The 27,691-nt window shown below is 33.4% G+C and overlaps 1 protein-coding gene and 1 long non-coding RNA gene across 4 annotated transcripts; one reads left to right on the top strand and one right to left on the bottom strand.

Moving 5' to 3' along the window:
• On the bottom strand, positions 1 to 24,376 carry LOC130460932 (uncharacterized). 3 transcript variants are annotated; one of them, XR_008921158.1, is made up of 7 exons: positions 24,239 to 24,376; positions 18,223 to 19,626; positions 8,908 to 8,942; positions 8,755 to 8,802; positions 8,191 to 8,351; positions 7,673 to 7,731; positions 1 to 396 (listed from the first exon to the last, which is right to left on the bottom strand). It is a non-coding gene; the product is annotated as an uncharacterized lncRNA (long non-coding RNA). The 3 variants fall into 3 exon arrangements; XR_008921160.1 differs by lacking the exons at positions 18,223 to 19,626; positions 24,239 to 24,376 and adding an exon at positions 9,021 to 18,158 and having other exon boundaries at positions 5 to 396; positions 8,191 to 8,288; XR_008921159.1 differs by lacking the exons at positions 18,223 to 19,626; positions 24,239 to 24,376 and adding an exon at positions 9,021 to 18,158 and having other exon boundaries at positions 8 to 396.
• On the top strand, positions 21,891 to 26,110 carry LOC110787105 (heavy metal-associated isoprenylated plant protein 7). The gene is made up of 5 exons (XM_021991676.2): positions 21,891 to 22,050; positions 22,180 to 22,333; positions 22,491 to 22,705; positions 24,822 to 24,912; positions 25,587 to 26,110. The coding sequence occupies exons 1-5, from the start codon at positions 22,042 to 22,044 to the stop codon at positions 26,018 to 26,020; spliced, it is 903 nt and encodes a 300-aa protein (XP_021847368.1). The 5' UTR covers positions 21,891 to 22,041; the 3' UTR covers positions 26,021 to 26,110.
• The last annotated feature ends 1,581 nt before the right edge of the window (positions 26,111 to 27,691 follow it).

Raw genomic sequence — 27,691 nt, 5'->3', positions numbered from 1 at the left:
AAAGTAATCTTTAGTTAAAAGCATCTAAATAGTGAAACAATGTAATGCACATGCTCTTATATGACGAAAAATCTAAATTGTAGTACCAAATTAAAGAAACTAAATATATTGAGCTATTACTATTTTTTAGGCAATGCATGTAAATACACAACTCCAATCACAAATAAACATTTTCTGTTGGTCTTAATTACAGATTTCCCCCAGCAATACTGACTCGATCCGTAGCAGGGGGTCTCTAGTTGCCTGGCAATTTTGAGAGATAGAGGAATTGTCGTCTGTCGGAGTGAAGGTAGAAGCCCCCTCCTACAGTAAGAGCTCAATTTTTCCCGTTGGTTGCTAGTATTCCTACCCATATGGTGGTGTTGCAGTTATTCACGATTATCAGTTGAACAACATCTGCAATAAATATTGTAAAAAATTGCTAGAAAAAGGATACAAAGAAAGCAGCAGCAAATAATTATGAAAGACTAACTCCGTACAAATACTTTTATGACTAATTATCAAATATCCTACCAAATAGGATACAAACGCCATGAAGGTATATATTATTAAGGCTACCAAATTTTTGCAAGGGAGGAATTTGGGTCAAGATACATATATCAAAACTCACATTAAGATTTTCGACTTTTTGCAGTGATATCTAACAGGTTATAAGCTATTTCTTGTTGATTTTTCCTTCTTAAGATTCATCTATTCTAAAAATTGAACAATCAACACCCCGCCAAATCCTGGCGTAGGAAGGATGGATGTACGATTCGACAAAGAAGCAAATCGTCGAAAATTGCTGAAATAATTTCTACTAGTCGGGCCTGGTGTCTGATTGCTTAATAGAATACATTTTCGGAAAGGAAACGGGCCCACGAGAAAAACTCACGGCAATAGGATTTTTAAGCCATCCGAGTTTGTTTAGGGCTCGAAAACTGCAGTTTAATTATTTTCGACTTTTGTTTTTATTTTCGTTTTGTATTAGGGTTTTGTGTTAACTATTTAAACAATTTATTTTCACCATTAGAAATCAACTATTCTTTTTATAATAAAGTTCTGAGAGTTTATCTCTTTTCTGGTGGATTCCGGAACTTTTACAGATTTATCGCTTGTAAATCTATTCGTTCGTTCTAAAGATTAGCGCTTGCTTTTCTTTGATAATTCCGACTGCGTCAAATCGTTATTAACATAAATTCGCGAGGCTTGTGAATGAAAAGTGATGCCATTATAGCATCCACTTTAGACTAACACACAACAAATTTCAAACTTCATATTTCATGAGAACTACATTTTATATTATTCAAATATTGATGATGGGATATTATTTCGACTACCAACATAATCAAACAACTGTTTTTAAACGGGATAATCAAACAACTTCAATACAAAGAAATGAAACACTCTTTGATTTCATAATCTTTGTTGAACATTTGATTGAACACCTAACATGCATTGGGAATCTCAATTGAATCTTGTTATTGTTCTTCATTCTTTACAACACTAAAGATTAAATTGAGTGCTTACTTTGAGACAGATGTAAAACCCATATTCTTGAGAACACTAAATGATTATATCAATGAAATGAACAACAACTCACCATTGAAGACAAAAAAGAAAATTCGAACCTCGGATAATCTAATTGTAATCAATCATCCAATTATTGAAGCTCGGCCTTAAGCTGCTCAATCTTGAGCCCCACAAACCATTAAGTTGTAGGGTTATGAATAATATAAACAATATAATTCATGCGGAAAAACCATAAAGCCAGGAATCCAAATTAATTTCCACATAGTCTATTAGCATAATTAGTATACATACAATGTGATGCGTGCCTTCCCTAGCTGCTCCCGAACCGAGCAAGAACAAGTATCGGACTCCAAATATCGCCCCTCCGTAGATAGTCCACAGCACGTTCGGATCCGCCTTAGATTCAACAACCTAGAATATTCTCTAAGGTTTTATGTGCACTCGGGAAACTCACAATAGTGATAGGCAAGTATTAAATTCTCTCTTGAATTTAATGTGTTAGAATAGTATATTGAATTGCATTATAAATTGTGATCATGAACCACATATTTATAGGGTGGAAATAAAGGAGTATCAAAACTACTAGGAATCGATTAACTAAATCCATTAGGGTTCTAGTTAATTAATAACATTAGAATTCTAGGGATAATCAAACACTAAGCATTTCAGATTTGCCCTAAACATCTAATTTTAGTAGAATTAGGAAAACACACGATTACTTGACTCGCAAGTAACTGGCCGGTCCAAGGGTTTGCACGTGTGTCCTTAAGCCCACGTTGCTTGGTGTGTAGCAAGCAGCCCGCGGCCCACGGATGGGCGATGCTGCCTTGCTCGGCCCATGCACGCTAGGCGTAGCAGCAAGCAGCACGCGGCCCACTCGTTGGGCGCTGCTGCCTTTGATCGGCCCATGCCTTGTTGCTCCGCGTGGGCTTGCTTGGCGCTGGGCCTTGCCTCTCGCAAGCTTGTTCGTCGAGCGTTTGCACGTCGCGCTTCCAATTAGTTTTCCGCTTCCGAAATTCATTTCCGATTCGAACAAATATTTACGTTTCCGTTAATATTTCCGATTCCAGAATTTATTTCCGATTCGAACAAATATTTAATATTTCCGATTCCGGAATTTATTTCTGATTCGAACAAATATTTTATATTTCCGATTCCGGAATTTATTTCCTTTTCCGACAATATTTCTTATTCTGGTAATATTTCCGTTTCCGGCAATATTTCCGATTCCGGCAATATTTCTATTTCCGATAATATTTTCCGATACAAACCATGTTTTCGTTTCCGGCAACATCTACGACTTGGATAATATTTATATTTCAGTCATGATCCATATTTTCGTTTCCGGCAATATCATCATTTCCGGAGCATCTTTATTTTTCCTTTTGACGATTTTAGCTCCCACTGGAACCGAGGTCCGTCATTTCCAAATGTTCATAAATGGAGTATTTAATGAATAATATATTCACTTAAATACTTGATCCGTTCACGTACTATTTGTGTGACCCTACGGGTTCAGTCAAGAGTAAGTTGTGGATTAATATTATTAATTCCACTTGAACTGAAGCGGCCTCTAGCTAGGCATTTAGCTCACTTGATCTAACTGAATTTTTTAACTTGTTTAATTAATTAATACTGAACCGCATTTATTAGACTTAGCATTGAATGCATACTTGGACCAAGGGCATTATTTCCTTCAGTCTCCCACTTGTCCTTAGGGACAAGTGTGCATTGCTTAATACCTTTGTCGCTTGATGCTTGCTCATGAACATAAGGTAAGAGTAGTCATCCTTATTATGTCCAGAGGTATTTCTCGGTTTTAGAGTTCAATTGATCAAATAAACAGATAATCGTAGCCTATGATTCATCTGAGCACGGCCACGCATTTTTCAGTTTCTAGATCTCCGAGTGGCCTTTACAACTTTCAGCATCTCATCCCGATTTATGGGAGGACAATCTCAATCTTGTGATCTTGAGGTTAGACTTCGTTCGATAGGTGATTATCTGAGTGTTGCCGTTATAGTCTTCTTTTACAGTGCGACGCTTGACAACGTCAAAGTAACGAGTTCTCAAACAAGTAATCTCAAATCACTCAGGTACTGAGGTTTAGTGTCTAATAATGTAATGAAATTTACTTATGACAGATTTTCATCTCTTATAGTAAAGTTGCATAAGTTCGTCTGGTACTAATCTTCTAAAGTAAGTATCTATGCAAATGATTGCGAAATTTCCATGTCCACATAGTTCAAGAAACAGAACTACTAGTCATCTTGCATTCTAGTCGTCTAGCGTTTTCTATGTGTCCACCTTTATAGAAAACTTCCGACCAGGGACAATTTTCAACTTTTGACATTCAAGTTCACTTGATAGACATTTCTTAGTCACATGACTGGTACTGACAGTCTATCTTGAATATATCGTCAAATTGAAAGGACTCATCATTTAATAAACCACAAAATTAAATGGTAAAATGAATTCTATTCATTTATATGAATGGTTAACCAAATTGTTTTACAGAGTATTAAACTCTAAAACTTTAAAACATTTATTAAGGACATCAAAGCCATTCTCCAACATGCTTGATTCCCATAGCTGCAGTTTCGTCAGTTCCAATCTTGCTTATCTCTACTTCTTTTCTTTTAACGAACTCTCGTAGAAGGTGAAATCTACGAAGTAAATGCTTGACTCTCTGGTGGTGTCTAGGCTCCTTTGCCTGTGCAATAGCTCCGTTATCGTCACAATATAGAGCTGTTGGTCCTTTAATGGAGGGGACTACACCAAGTTCACCTATGAACTTCCTTAGCCAAATAGCTTCCTTTGCTGCTTCATGTGCAGCAATGTACTCCGCTTCAGATGTAGAATCCGCAATGGTGCTCTGTTTAGCACTTTTCCAGCTTACTGCACCTTCGTTGAGGAAGAAGACAAACCCAGAATGTGATCTGAAATCGTCTTTGTCGGTTTGGAAACTTGCGTCCGTATAGCCTTTAACAATTAAATCATCATCTCCACCATAGACCAGGAAGTCATCTTTGTGCTTTTTCAGGTACATTAGAATATTCTTGGCAGCAGTCCATTGCGCCTCTCCTGGGTCTGACTGGTATCTGCTTGTAGCACTGAGTGCATACACAACATCCGGGCGTGTACATATCATAGCATACATTATTGAACCAATCAATGATGCATATGGAATCCCACTCATTTGTCTACGCTTATCTAGTGTTTTTGGGCACTGAGTCTTGCTTAGAGTCATTCCATGAGACACGGGTAGGTAGCCTCGCTTGGAGTCTGCCATCTTGAACCTTTCAAGCACCTTATTGATATAAGTTCTTTGACTTAGTCCAATCATCCTTTTATATCTATCTCTTTAGATCTTGATGCCCAGTATGTACCGTGCTTCTCCTAGATCCTTCATCGAAAAACATTTCCCAAGACAAATCTTGACAGAGTTCAACATAGGAATGTCATTTCCAATAAGTAATATGTCGTCGACATATAATACTAGAAAAGCAGTTTTGCTCCCACTGACCTTCTTGTATACACAAGATTTGTCTGCATTCTTCACGAAGCCAAGTCACTGACTGCTTCATCAAAACGTATATTCCAGCTCCTTGATGCCTGCTGCAATTCGTAAATGGATGTCTTAAGCTTGGATACCTTTTTAGAATTCTTTGGATCCTCAAAACCCTCAGGTTGTGTCATAAACACAGTTTCTGTTAAAACGCCGTTTAAGTAAGAGGTTTTGACATCCATCTGCCATATTTCGTAATCGTAATATGCAGCGATTGCTAACACTATCCAAATAGACTTTAGCATTGCAACTGGTAAAAAGGTTTCATCGTAATCCACACCGTAGACTTGCCTGTAACCTTTTGCAACCAATCTAGCTTTGAAAACTTCTAGTTTCCCATCCTTTTCCTTTTTCAGTTTGAAAACCTATTTGCTTCCTATGGCTTGGTAGCCATCTGGCAAATCGACCAAATCCCAAACTTGGTTTTCAGACATGGAGTCTAATTCAGATTGCATGGCTTCTTGCCATTGCTTGGAGCTAGGGCTCGTCATAGCTTGTTTGTAAGTCGCAGGTTCATCGCTTTCCAGCAATAGAACTTCATGGCTCTCATTCGTCAAAATACCTATGTATCTTTCCGGTTGAGACCTATATCTATGCGATCTACGCAGGGTTACATTTCTAGTTGGTTCTTGATTTTCACCAGATACTTCTAAAGATCTCTGAGTTTCAACCTGAATGTCATCTTGAGCATTCTCTAGAGTTTGTTGTTCGACTCAAATTTCTTCGAGGTCTACTTTTCTCCCACTTGTCATTTTGGAAATGTGATTTCTTTCCAAAAAGATACCATCTCAAGCAACAAACACCTTGTTCTCGGATGTATTGTAGAAGTAATACCCCTTTGTTTCCTTTGGATAGCCCACAAGGATACATTTGTCAGATTTCGGTTGAAGTTTGTCGGAAATTAATCGTTTGACGTATACTTCACAACCCCAAATCTTAAGAAAAGACACATTTGGAGGCTTTCCAAACCATAACTCATATGGAGTCTTTTCGACAACTTTAGACGGGGCTTTATTTAGTGTGAGTGCAGCTGTGTTTAGTTCATGTCCCCAAAATTCTATTGGAAGTTTGGCCTGACCCATCATTGATCGAACCATATCTAGAAAGGTCCTGTTCCTCCGTTCTGACACACCGTTCCGTTGGGGTGTTCCGGGAGGAGTCAATTCTGAAAAGATTCCACATTCTTTCAGATGGTCATCAAATTCATAGCTCAGATATTCACCGCCTCTATCTGACCGCGGTGCTTTAATCTTCTTGCCTAATTGATTCTCTACTTCACTCTGAAATTCCTTGAATTTGTCAAAGGATTCGTCGAGCGTTTGCACGTCGCGCTTCCGATTCGTTTTCCGATTCGAACAAATATTTATGTTTCCGTTAATATTTCCGATTCCGGAATTTATTTCCGATTCGAACAAATATTTAATATTTCCGATTCCGGAATTTATTTCCTTTTTTGACAATATTTCTGATTCCGGTAATATTTCTGTTTCCGGCAATATTTCTATTTCCGATAATATTTTCCGATACGAACCATGTTTCCGTTTCCGGCAACATCTACGACTTGGATAATATTTATATTTCCTTCATGATCCATATTTCCGTTTCCGGCAATAACATCATTTCCGCAGCATTCTTTATTTTTGCTTTTGACGATTTCAGCTCCCACTGGAACCGAGATCCGTCATTTCCGAATGTTCATAAATGGAGTATTCAATGAATAATATATTCACTTAAATACATGATCCGTTCACGTACTATTTGTGTGACCCTACGGGTTCAGCCAAGAGTAAGTTGTGGATTAATATTATTAATTTCACTTGAACTGAAGCGGCCTCTAGCTAGGCATTCATCTCACTTGATCTCACTGAATTTATTAACTTGTTTAATTAATTAATATTGAACCGCATTTATTAAACTTAGCATTGAATGCATACTTGGACCAAGGGAATTATTTCCTTCACAAGCACTGACATAGACCCACTTGTGTACAATCCTCGGCCATTGTTCAGAACGAGTGTTCGTTTATAATTCTAATTAGCAGTTCAAAGAACACACTGCTTGCAACATAGCTATCTAAAAAAGGGAACTATATCCTCTTCCTGGATTTCATCAAAATAATCAACCAACCTTTTTGGGAGTTCCAATCCACAATCGAGACTATTGATCAGCAAGAAGATGAACACACAAATACGTAACAACCTATTATAGTGCTAATGAACACACAAATCATTTACCGGTTACCCAAATTGTTTAATTTAGGTCCGTTTGACAGGTTTTGTGATTCGGTTTGACCAAGCAGAATCGTATAAAAGTTTCACATAATTATTTGCAGGAAGTATGCATTAGTAAATTACCAATAAAAAGGCAAATTATTTAAACAAAGATCCATGTTCATCACCATATAAATATCAGAAAAAGTAGTCTTCTTCTCAAAATAGCAAAAATCAAAGCATTTAAAATTGCATTGAATCAGATCATAAAACTTCAATAATAATCATAGTAAAGCCTGATATTTTAATAATTATCAATATTTTAAAAATAATTACACAGAAAATAAAGGAAACAAATAAAGATTATCATAAAAGAATTAACCTTTGAAAGAATAATATCAAGCAGCTCCGCCCCAGCTTTCAAATCGTTCTGAAGTGTTACTGCATAATAAAATGATCAATTAAAATCAAATTAGATCCTCAAATTTAAAACTAAAACTAAACATTAAGGGGAAAATAAAAAACAAACATGCCTCATAAATAAATTACACAAAGGCAAACATATAACAAATTTATCGCATTAAACCTTATAAACACTTCAACAATCTCTAACATTTAGTTTCTTTTTAACAAATTAGCCATCACATCCTCGAAAAAAATACAAATTAGCTTCACACATTTCCACTGTCATCAATAAAAAAATCAATACTGAAGCGAAGCAAACAAGGCTAATTGTTTCATTAAGCAACAATAACTACTAATCTAAATAATTGATTGTTGTTGAGTTCTTAAAAATGCAAAATCATTAACATCATTAACAGTTCTCCCATCATCATCATAATCATCATCTAATCATAAAATCATCAATTCACAAAGCAAAATACAGTCAATAATACTAACCCCTTCTTTCGAATCCAGACTTCACCTTGCCGTCACTCTTCCTCGAACCCTGCACCGTCGATCAAATCCTCTCTTGCTTCTGATCTGGGCTAAATTAACTACAAAGTAATTGTGATTTCTATAAACTTTTGGTCAAGGCTATTTCACACCTCTCTTGCTTCCTATTTTAGTGAAAAAATCAAAAAATCAAAATACTTTCACCAAATCAAGCTCAACTCAAATCAGTTTCTGATGTTGGCTCAACTTAAATCATACTTCCTCCATTTGTTTTTAATTGCACCATCTTAGATTTCACGCTTGCCAATGCACTATTTTAACCATTAATATCTCTTATTATACAATTGAAAAAATTATAAAAATTTGATAATTTGAAAGTATATTTCGAGACGAATCTAACAAGATCCCACATGAATATATTTTTCTTTACATATAAATCACAAAAAATTACTATATAAGAATATGTGAATAGTGCCAAAACCTAAGATGGTGCAATTATAAAAAAATGGAGGAAGTAAATAACAGTAATAACAAAATTTAACATTATAATTAATTGCATTTAAATACCTGTTAAAGTGAACTTAGTAGTATTACAACTGACTTATATTGCTGCATCTATAACAAAAACAAAAAGAACAAATCATCAATTTCTCAACAAAAATGGAAATAAATTCAATTAATTGGAATAATTGAAGAGAGATCGAAAGACAAGATACATACAATTCTTGGTAAATCTTTGACGAATTTGTTTTTCCCTATAAACAAGCATTCAATCAGAAACATAAAATTATCAACAATATTGAACAATCAAGATCATTGGACACAAAAATTACCTTCAGAATTAAGACCATAGTTATCAAACACCTTGGTTTGGTGTGTAGGAGAGAGAAGTGAATAAAAATATAATAAAAGAGGTAGAAAGATGAGTGAGAAAGTTAGAGAGAGAATGAAACCAAAAAAAATTGGTGTTCATGAACACCAAATGGAAAACAAAAATCTTACTTGGAGAGATTGACATGTGTCATATAGGGACCAAAATTATTGGTTATCCTTTTTTTTAATAATTGCAATGTGATTTATGACATATATTTGTTTTATTAAAAATACATACCCATTGCAAATTTACAATGCCCATAAAATAAATATTACAACTCAAAAAAAAAAAATTATAAATGTCTTATTTTTTTATGCTCTGTAAATAGACACCAATATTGATCCACCTTAGATCACAAAAAATTATCTTAATTTTCTCCTCTCTTGTTTAACTTTAGATCACAAATTTCTCAAGGGAGACCTTATTGAAAATGTACGGCAAAAATGTAGACAAACTAGTGATTGATTAGTTATATGTTAGTAGTATGCAATATCACTTATTTAAAGGTTGTAATGATCGAGCTTTTAGGTAACAAGTTAAGTTTTTTATTGATTTAAATTATATACTTAACAAGTGAAGTTTTACTTAGTTAATTTTTAAATATCTTTTTATTAAATATTTATTAGGCTATTATACAATTAAATTAATAAACAATTAATATGTCACTACTTAATTAATAACGATTAATTATGCCACTAATAATTTGATTATATATTATCCATAACAATGTCATGAGATATAATTGTAGATGGGGGTATAGATTATGTATGAGAGAGATGATATTTTTGGTGTTTGATAAATGTTGTTAAATATTACGGGTTTTTCATGAAATGCCTCTGAGGTTTAACGAAATGCACCGTACCAAATACACCCGCGTGTTTCAAATTACATATTATACCCCTATTTAAACTTATTGTGCACCAAATACCCTTCTTACTAACGGAAGTCTAACGACGTTAGTCATTAGTGCTAATTAACTTACTTAACCCCCCTAATTAAACTAATTAAACCTAATCGAACATGATTATTTATGGAAATTAGAATGACATTGAAGTTGATAGCTCTATCCTCTGATCCTCTCTCATTTCCCAGGAGAGGCGGCCGCACAACCACTCTGATAGATATATCCACCACCAAGCCCACAGACACACAACCATTGAAGTTGCACCACCGCCATCACAAAAATCCGCACCGGCTCCACCGTCAAAGTGCACAGCACCACCTCCATCATCAAATTCCCGCACCGCCGGCCTCCACCCTCAAAGCGCACACCGCCTCCACCACTACAACTCCTCTCTCTCCCAAGTCCGAATGAAGTCCCACATCCACCATCAAAACCACCATCGACTACCCCAATAACGAGAGTTACTCTATCCTCTCCATTCCCCCATCCTTGCTCTCCTCTCATCCTCTTCTCTCTCCTCTTAAATTCGCAACTCAAACCCCCAAATTTTTCGATTAAATTCATGCAACCCCCACTCCATTGAAGAAGCAACGTAGCTCTCACGATGAAGATGCTTTTCAGAAACCCAACTCCATTGAAGAAGCAACGAAGCTCTCGATTAAATTCATATTTTCGAACCTAGAATTTTCCTCTTTTCCTCTCCCCTTCCCTGATTTTCGAACCCAGAAGTTACATTAATCGGATCAAAACATAAAGAAATCAATTCTGAATTTAGGGTTTGGCAAATCAAATTGGGGATTTTAGCACGAATTGTGGAGCTAATTGATGAGATAATTGATTGAAGTAGAAGCATTATTGCTCGATTAATTTTATCACAAGTTTGATTTAAATTGGGCAAATTTTGAACCCAGATTTTCGAGAAGTTTGATTGAATTTTGAATGAGTTTTTTTTTTGGTTGCTAAATCTTTAGGTTTGTTATGTATTAATCAGGTTTGTTGGGAGGTTAATTGTTAATAATTATGATAAATAGGTAAATTAGCACTAATGACTAACGGCGTTAGACTTCCGTTAGTAAGAAGAGTATTTGGTGCACAATAAGTTTAAATAGGGGTATACTATGTAATTTGAAACACGCTGGTGTATTTGATGCATTTCGTTAAACCTCAAGGGTATTTCATGAAAAAACCGTAAATATTATTGGTGTTGAGTTTGGTGTTGGGGAGAGAGAAATGAAAAAGTATTGTATTTTATTAGGTTGAAGACCAAAACCAAGGTGTTTGATAAACATGTTCTAAGAGTTTTGAGTCTAACGGGGACTAAAACAAGAGGAGAAAATACAGGAAGTGAGAGAAGAAAGAGGACGAAGATCCTCTGCCATCTTCAAAACCGCTTCATCAGTCAATTTAGTCGAATAAATCAAAATCAAACCAATTAAACGAACAAAATCAGTATAATTGATTGAATAATATGAAAGAACACGATCAGACAAATTTATAATATTTGAATCACCTCAATCACTTTACTAATTTTGTAATCTTTGAATCAGAAGAGAGGAGAGAGAGAAAGGGAGAGGATAAAGGGCGATGGAGTTGAGAGAGAGTGAGAGAGTTTGCGCTTTAATGGTTAAAGAGTGGCGGAGGAAGTAGTGAAGGGAGGAGAGAGTGAACGACGAAGGGTTTGAGAGTAAAAGGTAGAGGGTGTTTTAGTCTTTTCTAAGGGGACACGAAATGTGTTATTACCGAAACGTTTTTAACTGTTCTTTTATATAATAGAGATAAAACAAATTACAAGTGGTATTACAAAAAATTATGTGGAGAAAAAAAAAGCAAAATAATTGGTTGGGCCACAAACATTTAGCCAAGTGGAATTAGTTAAAACTATGATGTCATAATTATGGCTTATGGGTGAGTATCAATTTGTGAAACTTGAGGACAGAAAAAAAATATATAGCCTTCTTTTTCTAAGCACTACTTTATCTCTGTATTTCCAAAGTTTTCATCCATCCGATAAGGTGAAGTGCCAGTTTTTGGTCCCAAAAAATAAAGTGTGATTTAAACATCCATTTATTATTCTTTCCAAAAACACCATAAATTGAGCTTTCGTGATCTTCACCCATGGTCTCCATTTTGCCTCCCGATACTTTTAGGCCTAGCGTTTCATTATTTGAACAGTAATTTAGGGGGGAAATGCGGTGCTTTATTTGTCTCACTCCGTATAACTTGATTAAACCATTAATTAACCGTTGAAGTTCTCTTGATAAAAATGTTTCTCCTGAATTTCTCTCGTAAATACTCTAACTTATGTTTTTCAAATGCATATTGTTATGATTCTCACACAATTCTATAATAATGACCAGTATTTTTGTACAACTATTTAAATTATTCATGCGAAGTTATATTGATATTCTAAAAGCAATAATTTTTTTTAGTAATGAAAAAAAGTTAGTTAAAGCCTCAATTGTTTAGGAAAGGAGAGAGTATTATTTTGACCAATTAATTAAGTGTGTATTAGTCCAATAACACTGTATAGATAAGAATCTAATCTATATAATATACTAAAAGAGAGGAAATCAATGTGGTGATGACAAATGTCACTCATTGATTTGCCTCTCTTTTATTTAAAAAATAATTAAAATTATTGATTAACATTACTTTGTTTTATTTAAGGAAAAATATGTACAAATAAAATATTATAGATTGTCATTATAAATCTTAAAGATTCCTTGGATAATAAACATCCTAAAACTATTATGAAAAAATATAAATTATTTTCATTATTACAATTTACTTCTTCCCCTACCTAGCAACTCTGAACTCTCTCGATCAATTTATGAGACATAAAACTAATTAACAATTAAATGCATTAGGTGTTTTTGTTAACTAAAAATATCCCTTAATTTCCTTCTTTAACTTAACGCACTTTTTTTTAAGGTATGTTACTTTAGTCAATGAAACGAAAAGTGAATTTTCTTTTCTATTCTTTTCTATATGCCATAATAAATCTTACATCTACATATTAATATATGATGTCACTGATAATCCTAACGTTTTCAACCAAAAAATAATATAATTCTAAAGTTTATTTGTTTTGTTCAATTCATTTTAGTGATGTAGTATATTGAAACAACCTCAAAATGAGCTCATGTCAAACAATCTTTTTCTGTTTTTTTGTTTTTTAGGGAACAAAATGATCTAATTTCGTATAGCATCATGAAAAAATAAATGAACCTCTCAAAAATCGAAAGTTGAAGTCCAACTATAATTAATCTTGAATTTTGTCATCATTTGCGGCGTATGTTAATGATATTACTTCTTTAGAATTATATTTTTGAATCTATATATCCATATAATATACTAAAAGAGATAAAATTAATGTGGTGATGACAAATGTTACTCATTGATTAACCTTTCTTTTAATTTAAAAAAAAAAATTAATTATTAGTCAAATACTTCTCCAACCAAATAAATAAGGAAAGTATCAAATACCCATTTAGGTCATAGGTTTGTATTTATAATTTACTAACTTCTCCAACCAAAGAAATAAATAATAATTTACTAACTTATATAAATTAAATACGTCTATATAGTATCTAGCTAAATAAAATTAAATATACACTATTATATTAGAATCTAAGGAATCAAACACATATTTCGTACATAATAGTCGTAGTTATATAGGAGTACTCGATCCCTTCGTAATCTGCCCCATGCATGAACCATAAATGTTTTTTGTGATGAATTGGTTCTACTATGAAATTGGGAATAAATAAAAGTGGTGGGACCAAATACATTTTATGTGAGATTAAAATTGTATATAATAAGCCAATATTTAGGAACGTGGGGAATAATTAACAGATTACACTGAGCCTTTTTGGTATACTAATTTATAAAATATGAATAACATATTAGACTAGGCCTATTTGGTATACTATTTTTTTTTAAAGTCGACGGAGGCACATACCCCTTGGGATCCTTAATAACTTCGTCATTGTTTTAGTATATTTTATTTATAGGATACTTCCTCCATTCGTTGAATATTTTAGTATACTCACACTCCTACTAACCTGCCCCAAATCCTTGAATATTTTATTATACATATTAAGTATTCTTTGAATTTTTATAACACGTGTAGTTAATATTTTAAAATATATATGTCAAAATGCTCAAAAGTATATTATGTACGTATTCCTTAATAAGTGTCAGTTTTCGAGAATTAACTTTGATCGTTCATATCAATATATTTAGAGGAAAATTAAAACTTACGGAGTACTTTGTTAAAGTTATTTCTTAATATAAATGCCCCTCTATGATTTGCAAATCTTTTAATATAAATAATTAAACAAAATAATATCTTTGACTTTATTACAAAATATACAACCAAGGCTCCGTTCTATTCGACTTATTTTGTCTGAACTGAACTAATTTAAACTTATCTAAGCTTAACTGAACTTAACTGGACTTATTTTGCCTGAAATAAGTCAAAACAAGTCGAACAGAATAAAGCCAAGAATATAACAACACAACTCATAATTGATAATCGTTATACTTTGGTCAAAAAATTCAAGCAGTATGTGCATGATCATATTCTCGACTTTCAAACGACAATATATTACTCATTCATTGAATATTCAAACTTCTTGCTTTATATCAAGTTGTCACGCTGATAGGAGTAATAAAAAAAATCATAGTTATGGATAGACGAGTGAGTGTAGAACAACTTTTTAAACGCAAGAATTTAGAGAAAAAATATGTAAAACAAGAATCATAGACTAACTAATTGAACTTTCTAGCTAGGTAGTTTAACCTAATGTAGAGTATAATTATTGAATTTGAAATATTGTAATTGATTATTGAAAGTTATTATTCCTAAAGTTTAGAGTTATAAAAGTTATACTATTAAGCAAAAAGCTTTTCTTTAGTTTTTTCCTGCTTACTAAATATCTTAAACTTGAAAATCGAATGGCATTAATTATTCAATAAGTATGAAAGGGAAAATTAATTTTTTGACTTTATTTTAAGAGTTGGCTCATATAGGGGGATTTCTCTTCAACTTATTACCTGAACTTATAGGACCTGAAACTTATTTCAATAATTAAGGTCATGTAAGTTGAAGATAAGTCCATAATAAAGATAATTGTGGTTAAGAAAATAAAAAACCGTGACCAGGAAAATGTTTATATGCTAGAAAATGTGATTTAATTTTTTTTTATTGGACCAGAAGAAAATGTTCTTACCATGAAAATAGTCATGTGTTTTTCCTAACATACAAAAAATGTATTATGAACTTTGTTTTTTGTAATTTTTTTTTAAGAGAACATATTATTATAAAAAAAGATCCTTAATTTCAACGTGATACATTGAAATCAAAACATAGATTTTTAAAAAAAAAAGTGCTTCATATATAATAAGTTGGTGGTGGAATCAAGATACATTTTTTATGTACTATGGTAAGGATGCACTTGCCTTACATTGAGATCAAAACATAGATTTTATGAACGACCTAACTAAGGTTAAAGTTGGTGCTTGGATTATGTAAACCGACTGTTATTTAAGAATGACAAAAGTGAGTTAATTCGAATAGGGCTTATTTACGGGTAAGAAGACTTCCTTTTCGGATATTCAGGTACAAGTCGAGAAGGTCAGACATTTTATCAAGTTTATTGGTAAGTTATACATACTAATTAAGGTGTTTGTTCATGTGGGTTAAAAATGAGTAGAATGAAGATGTGTGTTAGGATATGTTAGTACATAAGAGGGTGTGTGTGACAGGAATAATTTAAATATGTTCCCACCTCCTTTGATAAAAATAATAAATTTACTTCCAATGTATAGTTTCTCATTTTTAATAAACGTAATAAAATATCAAATTTTCTTATAAAATTGTAATTTTTTTTATAAGGTTTATGGGTAAGATACTAAGGTGGTACGTAATTCGAGTGGAAAAAAAAGATGAGTACAACCGGTACAGGTAAGATGAGTGTTATGACAAGAATACTTTTATATTTTATTCCCCTAGCGGATGATGAATTGAATAAAACCACTTTCATCATATAATTTACTCATTTCTATTAATGTAATAAAATATTAAATTCCTATAAAAAATTAAAATGGACATGCACAAAAATGATGGGTCAGAGCCTCAATGGTGGTCACGATTGACCTACTCTATAATCTATAAGCATTTTTCCAAATGTTTTTTAATTTTTTTTTTTAGTATTTAGTTTTTAATACCCGGAATTGAATCATTTTATTATAGGAGCTACGTATGACCATTTACTGAAAGTCAAACATTTAAATAAGGCGTTATTTTTTTAATTGAATCTTCTTCTATATTTCCCCGTTTCATAATGTATGGTCAAAGTAATGCATAAGAAACCGCACATATAATGGAAAATCGGAGAATATTATGGAACAGAAGGAGTACTTAACAACACATTTAGGGGGAAAACAAAGAAGGAGAAATGCAAATGGTAAAAATATTTTTCGAAACCTCATTGCTTGATTAATTTATTGGTTAATTTTGCCATCATATTGTAATGATTAAATTACTATGTATATTAATACAATACTGTATATTTTTTTGAAAGATAAGGATAATAAACTTAAAATCTCCGCATGAGAGTCACTCTCCTAAGTAAATACAATATTGTATTAGTGTAATAAAATCCCCTATATATTACATATTTCTACAAATTTGATATTATGATTTTCAAATCGTGTATCGCACGGGTGTTATACTAGTATGGTAGTAAAATACTAATGTTGATGTCATCCTTTTAACCGAATCAAGTCTTTGATTTTTTGAATAATTATACAATTATTTGTCACTTGTCCAATTATTTGTCACTTGTCCAATTATTGTGTTTTGGAAACTCATGTACGCACATTAATTTGATAAGTATATTTAAATCTAATCAAATGTTACAACTTTATTGTTGTCTAACATCAGTTTCGTCCCATGAGCTAAAGTTTATTTTAATGATTAACTATTACTTGATTGTTACGTTGATAAGTAAAATGACTAAAAAAGGTGCGTTATCTATTACTATATACTAAAAGAGACACGTGTCATTTCCTGGTGAAAAATTTTCCCGCCAAAAACTCTTTCCTAAAAAGACATATTTATTTTATTCTTTTTTTTTATTTTCTCTCCTTTTGTATAAATGTTTATATATGGAAAAAATATAGGATTATGGAATATGTCATTGTTAAAATTTTGGTAAAATTTTAGTCAAACTGTCATGTCAATAATAGAAAATATTCTTACTCGATATTTTGGTCAAATTAGCATATTAAATATATCAAATATTTTAGTCAGATAATCAAATTAAACATATAAAATATATAATACGTAGTAGTAAGTTAAAATATGATAAAATGAGTACATTCGAGATTATTAATTACGCAATAGATTTAAGGGATAAATAATTCAATTATATTTTTTATAAAAAAGATGATCAAACAATAATTTTTAAATATCCGTGCGTGCACGGGACCTAATCTAGTTTTTATATAAATTGAACTTATCTGAATTTAATAGATCTAATTGGAACTTAATTGGCTTGATTGCAAGAAAAAAAAATTAGATCTGATTGGATTTTATTAAATTTATTGAAACTGACATGAAATTCTCGGACCTGATAATTATTTTATAAGGTGAATAAAATGCACAGTTATAATGATAATGTGATAAATATTATTGATGGGGAAAATATTTTGTTGTTTTGTGTTGTATTATTCGTGGACATACACCTCTATTTATAATACAAACTAGATATCCTAAGCTTTGTAGCTAGGTTTCCTAAGTCATATAGACTTCTATCTTATATCATATAGTTAAGATATAACATAATTGTATCACATATGATATTCTATCCTCTAATATAACTACGTTATCCTCAATACCCTCCCGCAATCGGAACAACAGTTTCACGAACGTTGCGATTGGAGAAAAAAAATGTCATTTGATTGTCCTGTCGGGTCAAGGAGTACGTCATGTCGTTTCGTACAAGGAAAACCAATATGCTTCATGTCGTATTAAGGAGTCATATCGCTTCGTACAAGGAAAAACAAACCAATATGCTTGTCCTATCATATCAAGGAATCATGTCATTTCGTGCAAGGAAAAAATGTCACATGCATGTCCTATCTGATAGGTTATGATACATATGACAAAACATAAATCATGCGGAAAAACCATAAAGCCAGGAAAGCATATTATTTACACATAATCATTTAGCATAGTTTAGGTGCATACACTTTGTTGCGTGCCCTCCCTAGCTGCGCCCGAACCGAACAAGAACAAGTCTTTAGGACTCCAATTGTCGTCCCTCCGTAGATAGTCCACAGCACGTCCGGATCCGCCTTAAGCTTGACCAACTAGAATCGCCCTTAAGGTAGTATAGATTTTCGGCTAGGTTAGTGCAAGTGTATGGCTGAATTTTTCTTTCAAAAACTTACCTTTAGAATACTTCAATCGTGTCTCTAAATAATGACCCTAGGCACTTATTTATAGAGGTATGGAAAGGGAACTTGAATCCTACTAGGATACGAATTAATTAAACTAGAATCCTATTAGAACTCTAATTAATTAATTTATCCTTTTAAAATTAGGAATTTAATCATATATCAAATCCTAATTGTTTTAGGATTCGTGTATGTACACAAACACACATACGCACGGCAGCCCACGAGGGGCGCCTATGCGCGCGTGGCCTGCGAGCTCGCAGCCCATGCCACGAGGCCCACACGCTGCTGTGGCCTTGGCGCGCGCTGGGCCTGCCTTGCGGTGGGCCTGGGCGCTGCCTTGGCTTGGGGCGTTTGTGGCGCACTGGCTTGCTGGGCGATGGCTCGACTTCGTGCTGGGCCTTCGTCCGGCAGGCCTCGTCCGATGCTTATTCGTACGATGCGCTTCCGATTAAATTCCCGGTTCCGGAATTTATTTCCGATACGAGCAATATTTAATATTTCCGATTCCAGAATTAATTTCCGTTTCGAACAAATATTTAATATTTCCGTTTCCGGAATTATTTTTCGATTCCGATAATATTTCCGATTCTGACAATATTTCCGTTTCCGTCAATATTTCCGATTCCGGCAATATTTCCATTTCCATCAATATTTTCCGATACGTACCATGTTTCCGTTTCCGGCAACATCTACGACTTGGATAATATTTATATTTCCGATACGATCCATATTTCCGTTTCCGGCAATATCATCGTTTCCGGAGTATTCATTTCTTGCTTGTGACGATCTCAGCTCCCACTGAAACCAAGATCCGTCGATCCCGAATATCCATAGATGGAGTATTTAATGCCATTAAATACTTGATCCGTTTACGTACTATTTGTGTGACCCTACGGGTTCAGTCAAGAGTAAGCTGTGGATTAATATCATTAATTCCACTTGAACTGAAGCGGCCTCTAGCTAGGCATTCAGCTCACTTGATCTCACTGAATTATTAACTTGTTCATTAATACTGAACCGCATTTATTAGACTTAATATTAAATGCATACTTGGACCAAGGGCATTATTTCCTTCACTATCGTTGTCCTATCGTGTCAAGGAGCTTGTCGTTTCGTACAATGAAAACCAATATGCTTCTTGTCGTTTGAAGGAATCTTGTTGTTTCGTACAAGGAAAACCAATATGCTTGTCCTGTCATTTCAAGGTAATGTCTTGTCATTTCAAGGTACAAGAAAAAACAAATATGAACTTTGTCTCATGGTACAAGGAGAACCAAACCCTGTATCACGGCACAAGGAGAGTCGAACTCTATCTAGTCCATGTCTTACAACATATGGAAATCCGTCCATGTTTTACGACACATGAAAAACCATTCATGTTTTATGACACATGAAGAACCGTCCATATCTTACCACACATGAAAAACCGTCTATATCTTACGACACATGGAGAACTCAAACATCATCGCAACCTACTACTAATGATCGTTATATCCAAACACTACAAGAATTTGTATCTTTAACGACAACCTAATTACGACGGGTCAAAAATCCCGTCGCTTTGCGACGGGGCTAACAACCTAACAAAGACGGGATCAACCGTCGCAAATGTCTTTTACGACGGATTAACGACGGGATTTTCTATTAACGACAGCCCCCTTTTATATATGACGGGTTCGCGACGGGAAACCCCGTCATTAATCAACAATTATTGGCCTTTCGCGACGGAATTTCCCGTCATTAATGGTACAATTTCTTGTAGTGAAAACACCCACTTCATGCCAATCCCACATGAAGTTAATTTATTAAACAAAAAAATTACCACCTAATGAAACTCCAAAACACACGAACCAAACAGAAATCTTCATCTTTTGGTTTTTCTTTTTTTTTCTTTTTTTTTTTTGTAATTAAAAAAAATCAAACTTATCATGTCGCACAACGGAAATAATTTTAGAGGAAAAAAAATCTACAAAAGTATTGTAAATTTCGCCGGCTAGTTTAAATTTTAAAACCATCGGCCGAAATTTTCGTAAACGATTTCAAGATCTAGCCCGCTCTTGATATTATGATAAAATATTATTTAGGGACAAATATGTTGTTGTTTTGTGTTGTATTATTCGTGGGCATACACCTTTATTTAGTTCGTAAGTTTTCTAAGTCATATAGACTTTTATCTTATATCATATAGCTAAGACATAACATATATATAACTCTATCACATACGATATTCTATCATCTAGGATAAGTACCTTTTTAGAATCATTGTTAACAGTACGTATGGTAAAAGGAGAATAATGAGGAAATGTGAGTAAAATTTTGTAAATAAGCAGATTTCATAATTTTTGAAAAGTATGTAAGAAAATATAAAATATAAGGAAATATGTGGAAATCTCTTTGTTATTTTTTATTATGTTATTTTCCACAGTTTTTCTTTCAGAAGTAATGGAAAAACTATGGAAAATTGAGCGAATTGAAATTTTAAACATTTTTTACAAAATTACCTTCATTTTTCTTCCTTGTCCCACATTGTACTCAATTTTCCTTATATAGTTTCCATAGTAATACACTAAACAAGTAAAATCTGGAGATTTTCACAAATTTAAGCATATTTACTTTTCTTTAGATTTTCATAGTTTAAATTTTTCTCACATTTACAAATGAAATTGGTCCCAAACACAGTGTAACTGTACTAACTTTGACTAAGTTTAAAATATACAATATAATATATAATAGTAATTTCACCACCACACTCACTTCCAAAGTACTCTTAGATCCAGCTTTTTAAAAATTAGAGTTTTAAGATATGAGGTTGACCCACCCACCTACATTACGTAGTTAAGCCAACCCATGTTTAAGTCCAACTTGAAGGAGGATAGGAAGAGGGGAGGTAATATCAATGATGAATCCTCAAAATATCGATAATAACATGAATTGATTGCACTTAAAATCTGCAAGTCATAAAGTAGAGTTCTAAGTTCACACCACTAGGTAGAGCGATACTTGAAATTATGTCCTAAGCACAACTTGCAATCAACATTAATCCAAACATAAAACCTTTTGTAGTGTAAAAACCAACAATGGGTTTGATTCTCGTCCTGTCTAATAAGTTTATCTCCATTCTCCATAGTCCATTCTCCATATATAGTCCATTCTCCATTCTTGAAATGGTACCCTTATCTTTAAAAAGAGAAAAACAAAAAAGAGATATAGTACTTGGTGACGCAATGGATGATTTATAACAAAGAGAGAAAAAGACGTACGCCAATATTTTTGTTAAAGTGATCACCACAAATATTAAAAATAAATCTAATGCGGTAGTAGTAGAATAGTAGTAAACCACATTTTGATTTTTGAGTAGTAGTACTCTACAACCAGCTAACTATTGCATAAATATTAAATAGCTAACGTGCTTGGGCTGCCACATGAACTCTCTACCACACATTTATTTATAATAAAAAATGTTGTATATATATATAAGCAATTCAATACGGCCTTAACTCATTTTCATATTTGGAAGTTGTGATATTCGACCTACAAAAATAAAAACCTGAGCTCCTCACATTTTGGAATTTGGACTTCTCCTTGTTAATTAAGTAATTTGGATCCCATGGGAGAGGTATGTACCTAGCTACGTCCTTTAAGATTATATACATTATTCCATATTTATTTTTATTTTTATTTTTATTTTTATTTTGATTAATGTCGTTATTAATAATAAGATGAACACGTACCGATACACGTACAGGCGGAGGATAAGAAAGAGAGTAATGGTGGAGGAGGAGATGGTAGTACTGAAGAGAATAAGGAAAAGGATGAGCCAATTGTAATCAAAGTTGATATGCATTGTCATTGTGAGGCTTGTGCCAAGAAGATTTTTAGATCCATTCGCTCTTATCAAGGTATGTACGTCCGCCCTCCTTCTCTTTGCAATTAACCCTTTTATTTAATTCACTATTAATTACTCCGTCGTACGTACATAAATTTATAAAGTGTCACTTACAAAAATGAAAAATGTATTGACTCTGTTGAATTGGGTGTACATGAATCAACTTAAAGGGGTGGAAGAGGTAGCAGTGGACAGGAAGACGAACATGGTTGTGGTGAAAGGGAAGACGGCGGAGCCTTTGAAATTATGCCACCGAATTCGACACAAAACAGGCCGAAATGCACAATTACTGTCTCCCTTGCCTCCTAAGCCTGCCGAGGAGGAGAAACCCAAAGAGGATGACAACAACAAGGATATAAAGGATGAGCCACCACAGAAAGATCAAGTATGCATATGCTTCTATCCTATTAATCACGACATTCTTGTTATCTTTTTACTTTATACACTAACACTAATCTTTTCATTTTATTCGGGTTATCTTTTCGGGTTTAATAGGAGGAAATGGATGTCCTTAACTCAACGTATCTTCTTAATTAGACTACTGGTATTCACGTGTATACGGATTAGTCATTTTTCAGCTAATTGGAACTTGCATAATACGGAGTATTAACAAAATGTATCACGTGTTCTTTTTTGTAACTTTGAGAACCTTTTACAATAATTTACATATAAATTGCAACGGCCAAACAAGTACCACGGGGAAAGGTGAAGAGAGCAAACCTAATGTATTATGTATTTATGTATATGTAGTAGTTCTGATTAATTTAAGTAAGAAGCCAAGACCAACCTTAGTTAACAACCAGATCTAATCATCTTCTAACAGGCGTACAATCATGGGATTATAGAAAATGAAACATGTACAGAGTAATTAAAACGTAGTATATCCAAAATTAATTTCATAGAGTAATTAAAACGCAATGTATCCAAAATTAATTTCATAACTCCGTATAACATACAGTATTGTCGAAATGGTAGGACAGAGAAAATGGTAAGGGGAGGAGAAAGGAGTAATAGTACATATAGTGACATATATAGTGTAAAACCTGAAGCAGCAAGTGGGCGGGGCTGATTAAAAACTGACATGAAAGCAGAACCAACAATCAAAGGTGAGGGTAAAATGCCAATTTAACGGCACGTTTTACAATGAATTCAACATCCATTTGCCGACACCGCAACCTCCATCTGCACAACTTCATTGCTATACACGGAGTACGGAGTATTTGCATTTGTCGACAGTAATGCTTGTTCCTTTCGTATACTCCCTTTGTCCCTTAATACTCGCACCGTTTTGATTTTTTACACTATTCACATAATTCATTTTGACCTATTTTATTTATAGTATAAGAAAATAAATGTTAATATATAATATGTTGTTGGCTTCATCGTAATATATATTTTCAAAATATTAATATTTTTATAAGTTTTTATAATATGTAGTTAAAGATAGTAATGGTCAAAGTTGTGCATTGATAAGCGTATCAGTCAAAACGGTGTGAAAATATTCAGGGACGGAATGGAGTAGTAAACCTTGAGCCAAGAGAAAAGGAGTACTATTATTATGTAATCACTAGCTGGGTTAGCTAGGAATGCAATTATGCAAATGGGGGAAGGAAGGGCAGTCGTGGGCTATTATATATCTAATGAAGTTGGCATTACATACGGTATGGGCCCTTGGGCTTCCAAGAGTCACGTACAAGACTCACAGCTCCCATATTTGGGCTTGGATAAGTTTATATAAAAAAAGATAAATTGACTTTTATCAACCTAAAAATCAACAATTTGTTATTTTATCACCTAACAAAATAGAAATTATCACCTAAAAATAAAATAAAAATTATTTTCTTACCACATTTTAATGTCAAGATGGACAGAAACATTATATGATACCTTTTTGACATAAATCAAACATAAATCATACCTTAAAGAAACTTGATTTTCTTTTGGAAATTTGGATATGCCTCCTCTATCAATTTGAGAAACATCCCCTTAATTTTTTTTTATTTTTTTTTGAGAAATATTACGAAATTATGTGAATTAACGAGAAACAAAGGTAAATGTTAGCTTATATACATGGAAATCGTTGGAGAAGAGAAAGAAATAAGAAATATAGCCGTTGAAATGAAGCCTACTTAATGTTTTCGTCCATCTTATTATTAAGAGGTGGTAAAAATAAATTTCTTTATTTTTAGGTGGTGAAAAATAATTTTATTTTATCTTTAGATTTAGATACAATTTCTATTTGTTAGGTGATAAAACACAATCTGTCAATTTTTTATGTTATAATAAATTTAGACAATTTTATTTTCATATCTGAAAATACATTAATATCAACGAATAAGGGAAAGTGGTACACAAATTGTGCGACCGTGAGAGTGTGTTAAATTAGAGTTTAAAACAATTTAAATGAACATGATATGTTACAATCTTTAAGTGTGGTGTGTTCGTGAGTGCAGTCGTGGGCTATTATAGAGTATATTTTTAATGACTTAATATTTTTGCAGCCACCTCCCGTTGTAAGAGTGGTGCTAGGAGTTCATATGCATTGCGAAGCCTGTGCGCAGCTTCTACGGAAGCGCATTCGAAAGATCAAAGGTGCGTACCTAACTAGTCGTGCACGTATATATTTGAGGTTTTGGTCCTTTAAAGTTCTAAAATAACTCTATAAAGTAATATCAATCATTCAAGGGAAAATCAATGACTCATAATCTTTTCAACCCTTTATTTTCTCTCATCAATATCCACCCCTGATTTCCCTTTCCTACTAATATGAGCCATTGATTTTAGAATGTATGGTTTAGATATAACTCTACGTGTATAAAAAAGAAAAAGATACAACTCTACTTGTACTGTTTTATTAAAACTCTAGATGATCCATACTCATCTGGTACCCACAATTCTTATTTACAACTATTGTATAATAAATAATTCGTATTATATCTCGGGGTAAAAGTTAACTCAAAATGCTTAAAAGTTAGTGTTATATATGTAAAAATTATCTACTAATAAAAATTATCATTTTAATAAAAATTACATTTTCGAAATCACTAATAATGTATAAAATTACTCTTTAAAATATTTTTATATTAATTTTATTTATAATATAAAAGTTGAACAAAACATATTAAAACTTTAAAAGTTACAAAAATTGGGTAAAAGTTATAATGGTGTACAATATATTTATTTTACATGTGCAAGAACTTTTGTTTGATACGTGCATATTTGCAACAAATCTAGCATCTGATTTGAAATGATGAATATACGAACAGGAGTAGAGTCCGTAGAAACAGATGTAGGCAAAGGTGAAGTAATAGTGAAGGGCGTGATTGGAGACCCAGAAGTATTGGTGAAGTATGTGCACAAGAAGACAAGGAAGCAAGTGTCTATTATCAAGGAAGATCATGTTGAACAAGATAAAAAACAAGATGCCACGACCACGACTAGCAGCAGTGAACTAGAGAATGATAAGAAAGAAGAAAAAGAAAACAAGGATGACAATAACAATGATAATACAATTATTGATGAGAATGCTAAGATGATGATGATGATGACGGGTGAAATCAACAGTTCCAACGATTATTATTGGCCATCAGCAAGGATAGATTATCATCATCATCATCATAATCATGATAATAATAATCTCAATTATCAGCCTCCTCAAATGTTTAGCGATGAGAACCCAAATGCTTGCTCTATTATGTAATTGCTTTAGTTTGAAAATTCTGCCCGACAAATTATTATCTACTTGTCTAATTGCATGATTAATAGCTAGCTTGTTTAGTACTGTGATTAATATGTTTTTTTTTAATTTCCTTGTTTGTTAGTCTGTCTATATCTTGTCATTAGTTGTCAATTAGTGTCCATTTTATTCAACAAGGTTTGAAATTATTGCCGAATTAGTGAAGGGAAAACCTGAAAAGCAACCACAGCGTATTGTTTAAGTGATTGGCAGATCTTTATTCGTTTTGTTTTTGGACTCAATAGGCTAATATGACTCTTCTTTGACGACAAATATGATTCTATTATTTCACCAAAAAATTATTTAAGTAGACGCTTTTACAATAGGCCGAGTGTCCGATCATTCATTACGGAGTATATTGGTTCTTCTTCCAACATAATTAGGAGATTTTTTTTGTTGGAATTTATTATAGACCTTTATGCATGAATGATTGGAGGCCGACCTCCTTCCTTATCAGATCAATTTGAGTACGAATGCTAATTTAAAGGACCACTTTAACTTAAAATAATCGTATTGTCGTATATGTTTAATTGATGAACATGGATAATTAGTGTTTCGGGTATGAAACAATGGGATACGTATGGAAAGTCTTTTCGTAATGTGGAAGATCTAGCTTGTCCTTGAGTGTTGATTGTCCAAGAATACCTGCACACAAGTAGAACTAACTGGCATCGGGGGTGTTTCGAGGAAAGAAACTCTAATGCCTAAGTAAACACTAGGTTCGGGAGTAGAGAAACCTCTCTAGGTTAATGTGTGTGAAGGCAATAAATGAATGTACCTTGGTATGTGCACTAGAGCGACATATTTATAGTATTTGTGTAGCAAATGCGGCCGAGCTTTACCATAGATGGACCGTGGGCCGCTTATAAGAGGCGTAAAGCCTTTAGATGATGAGCTAATTGTGATGTGTTAGCCAAATGGGCTTTTGGACAGCAGACCCAATTGGTAGCCAATTAGGCACCCAAACAACATGCCCCTAGACCCATTTCATTTAGGGTTAAATGAATGGGTATCCGAATGCAACTTGACGGTTTTGAAGTCCAAAAGTCTCGCCCTTTTCGTGGATTTAATTCGAGCATTGAATGCCTTGTTGATATGTGGCCGACACGCGTCCTTCAGTTATTTTGCCTAAATCTTCCACTTCGGGTGATCATACGGTGTACGCTTTAAGTGGAAGTTGGATCATCAGGGTTGAATCCCTTATAAATATGGAGCATACCCCTTCATTCCCACCTTTACGTTTCCGCCGTATTTTACAAAAATTCTCTCAAATTCTTATGAACTTACATTCTGAATTTCTAATATTGCGACTTTGTTGTTGAGGATTTTCTTCGGGACTGCGTCACATTCATCTCATTGGCAAATTCTGCTTTGGAAGAAGGTATTCTTTATGTTGATTTCTCCTTCTTTTTTTCGCATTTCCCTTCTACCCCACCTTCTAAACCGTAGATCTAGGTTTTTCCGGTGATGGCTTGAGATAAGGGTAAAACGAAGTTCGTTGTTGAGACCTCCACTGAGAGGAAGGAAGAAAAAGTTCCTCTCGAGAGACTTAGGAAGATTTCTCGCCTAGATGGTGCTTCGAGAAGCAGTGCTGCTGCTGGGGTTCCCGAAGGCGATGTTCGTGTCGAGTCTGGA

This window comes from Spinacia oleracea, chromosome 5 (assembly GCF_020520425.1).
Source record: "Spinacia oleracea cultivar Varoflay chromosome 5, BTI_SOV_V1, whole genome shotgun sequence".
NCBI lineage: Eukaryota > Viridiplantae > Streptophyta > Magnoliopsida > Caryophyllales > Amaranthaceae > Spinacia > Spinacia oleracea.
This window is presented reverse-complemented; position numbering and strand designations above follow the sequence as displayed.

Bases quoted from the DNA above. Each gene is read 5' to 3' on its own strand.
- LOC110787105 (XM_021991676.2), top strand. The intron at 22,706-24,821 runs GTATGCATATGC...ATATTTTTGCAG, and splicing joins AGCCACCACAGAAAGATCAA to CCACCTCCCGTTGTAAGAGT. The intron at 24,913-25,586 runs GTGCGTACCTAA...ATATACGAACAG, and splicing joins GCGCATTCGAAAGATCAAAG to GAGTAGAGTCCGTAGAAACA.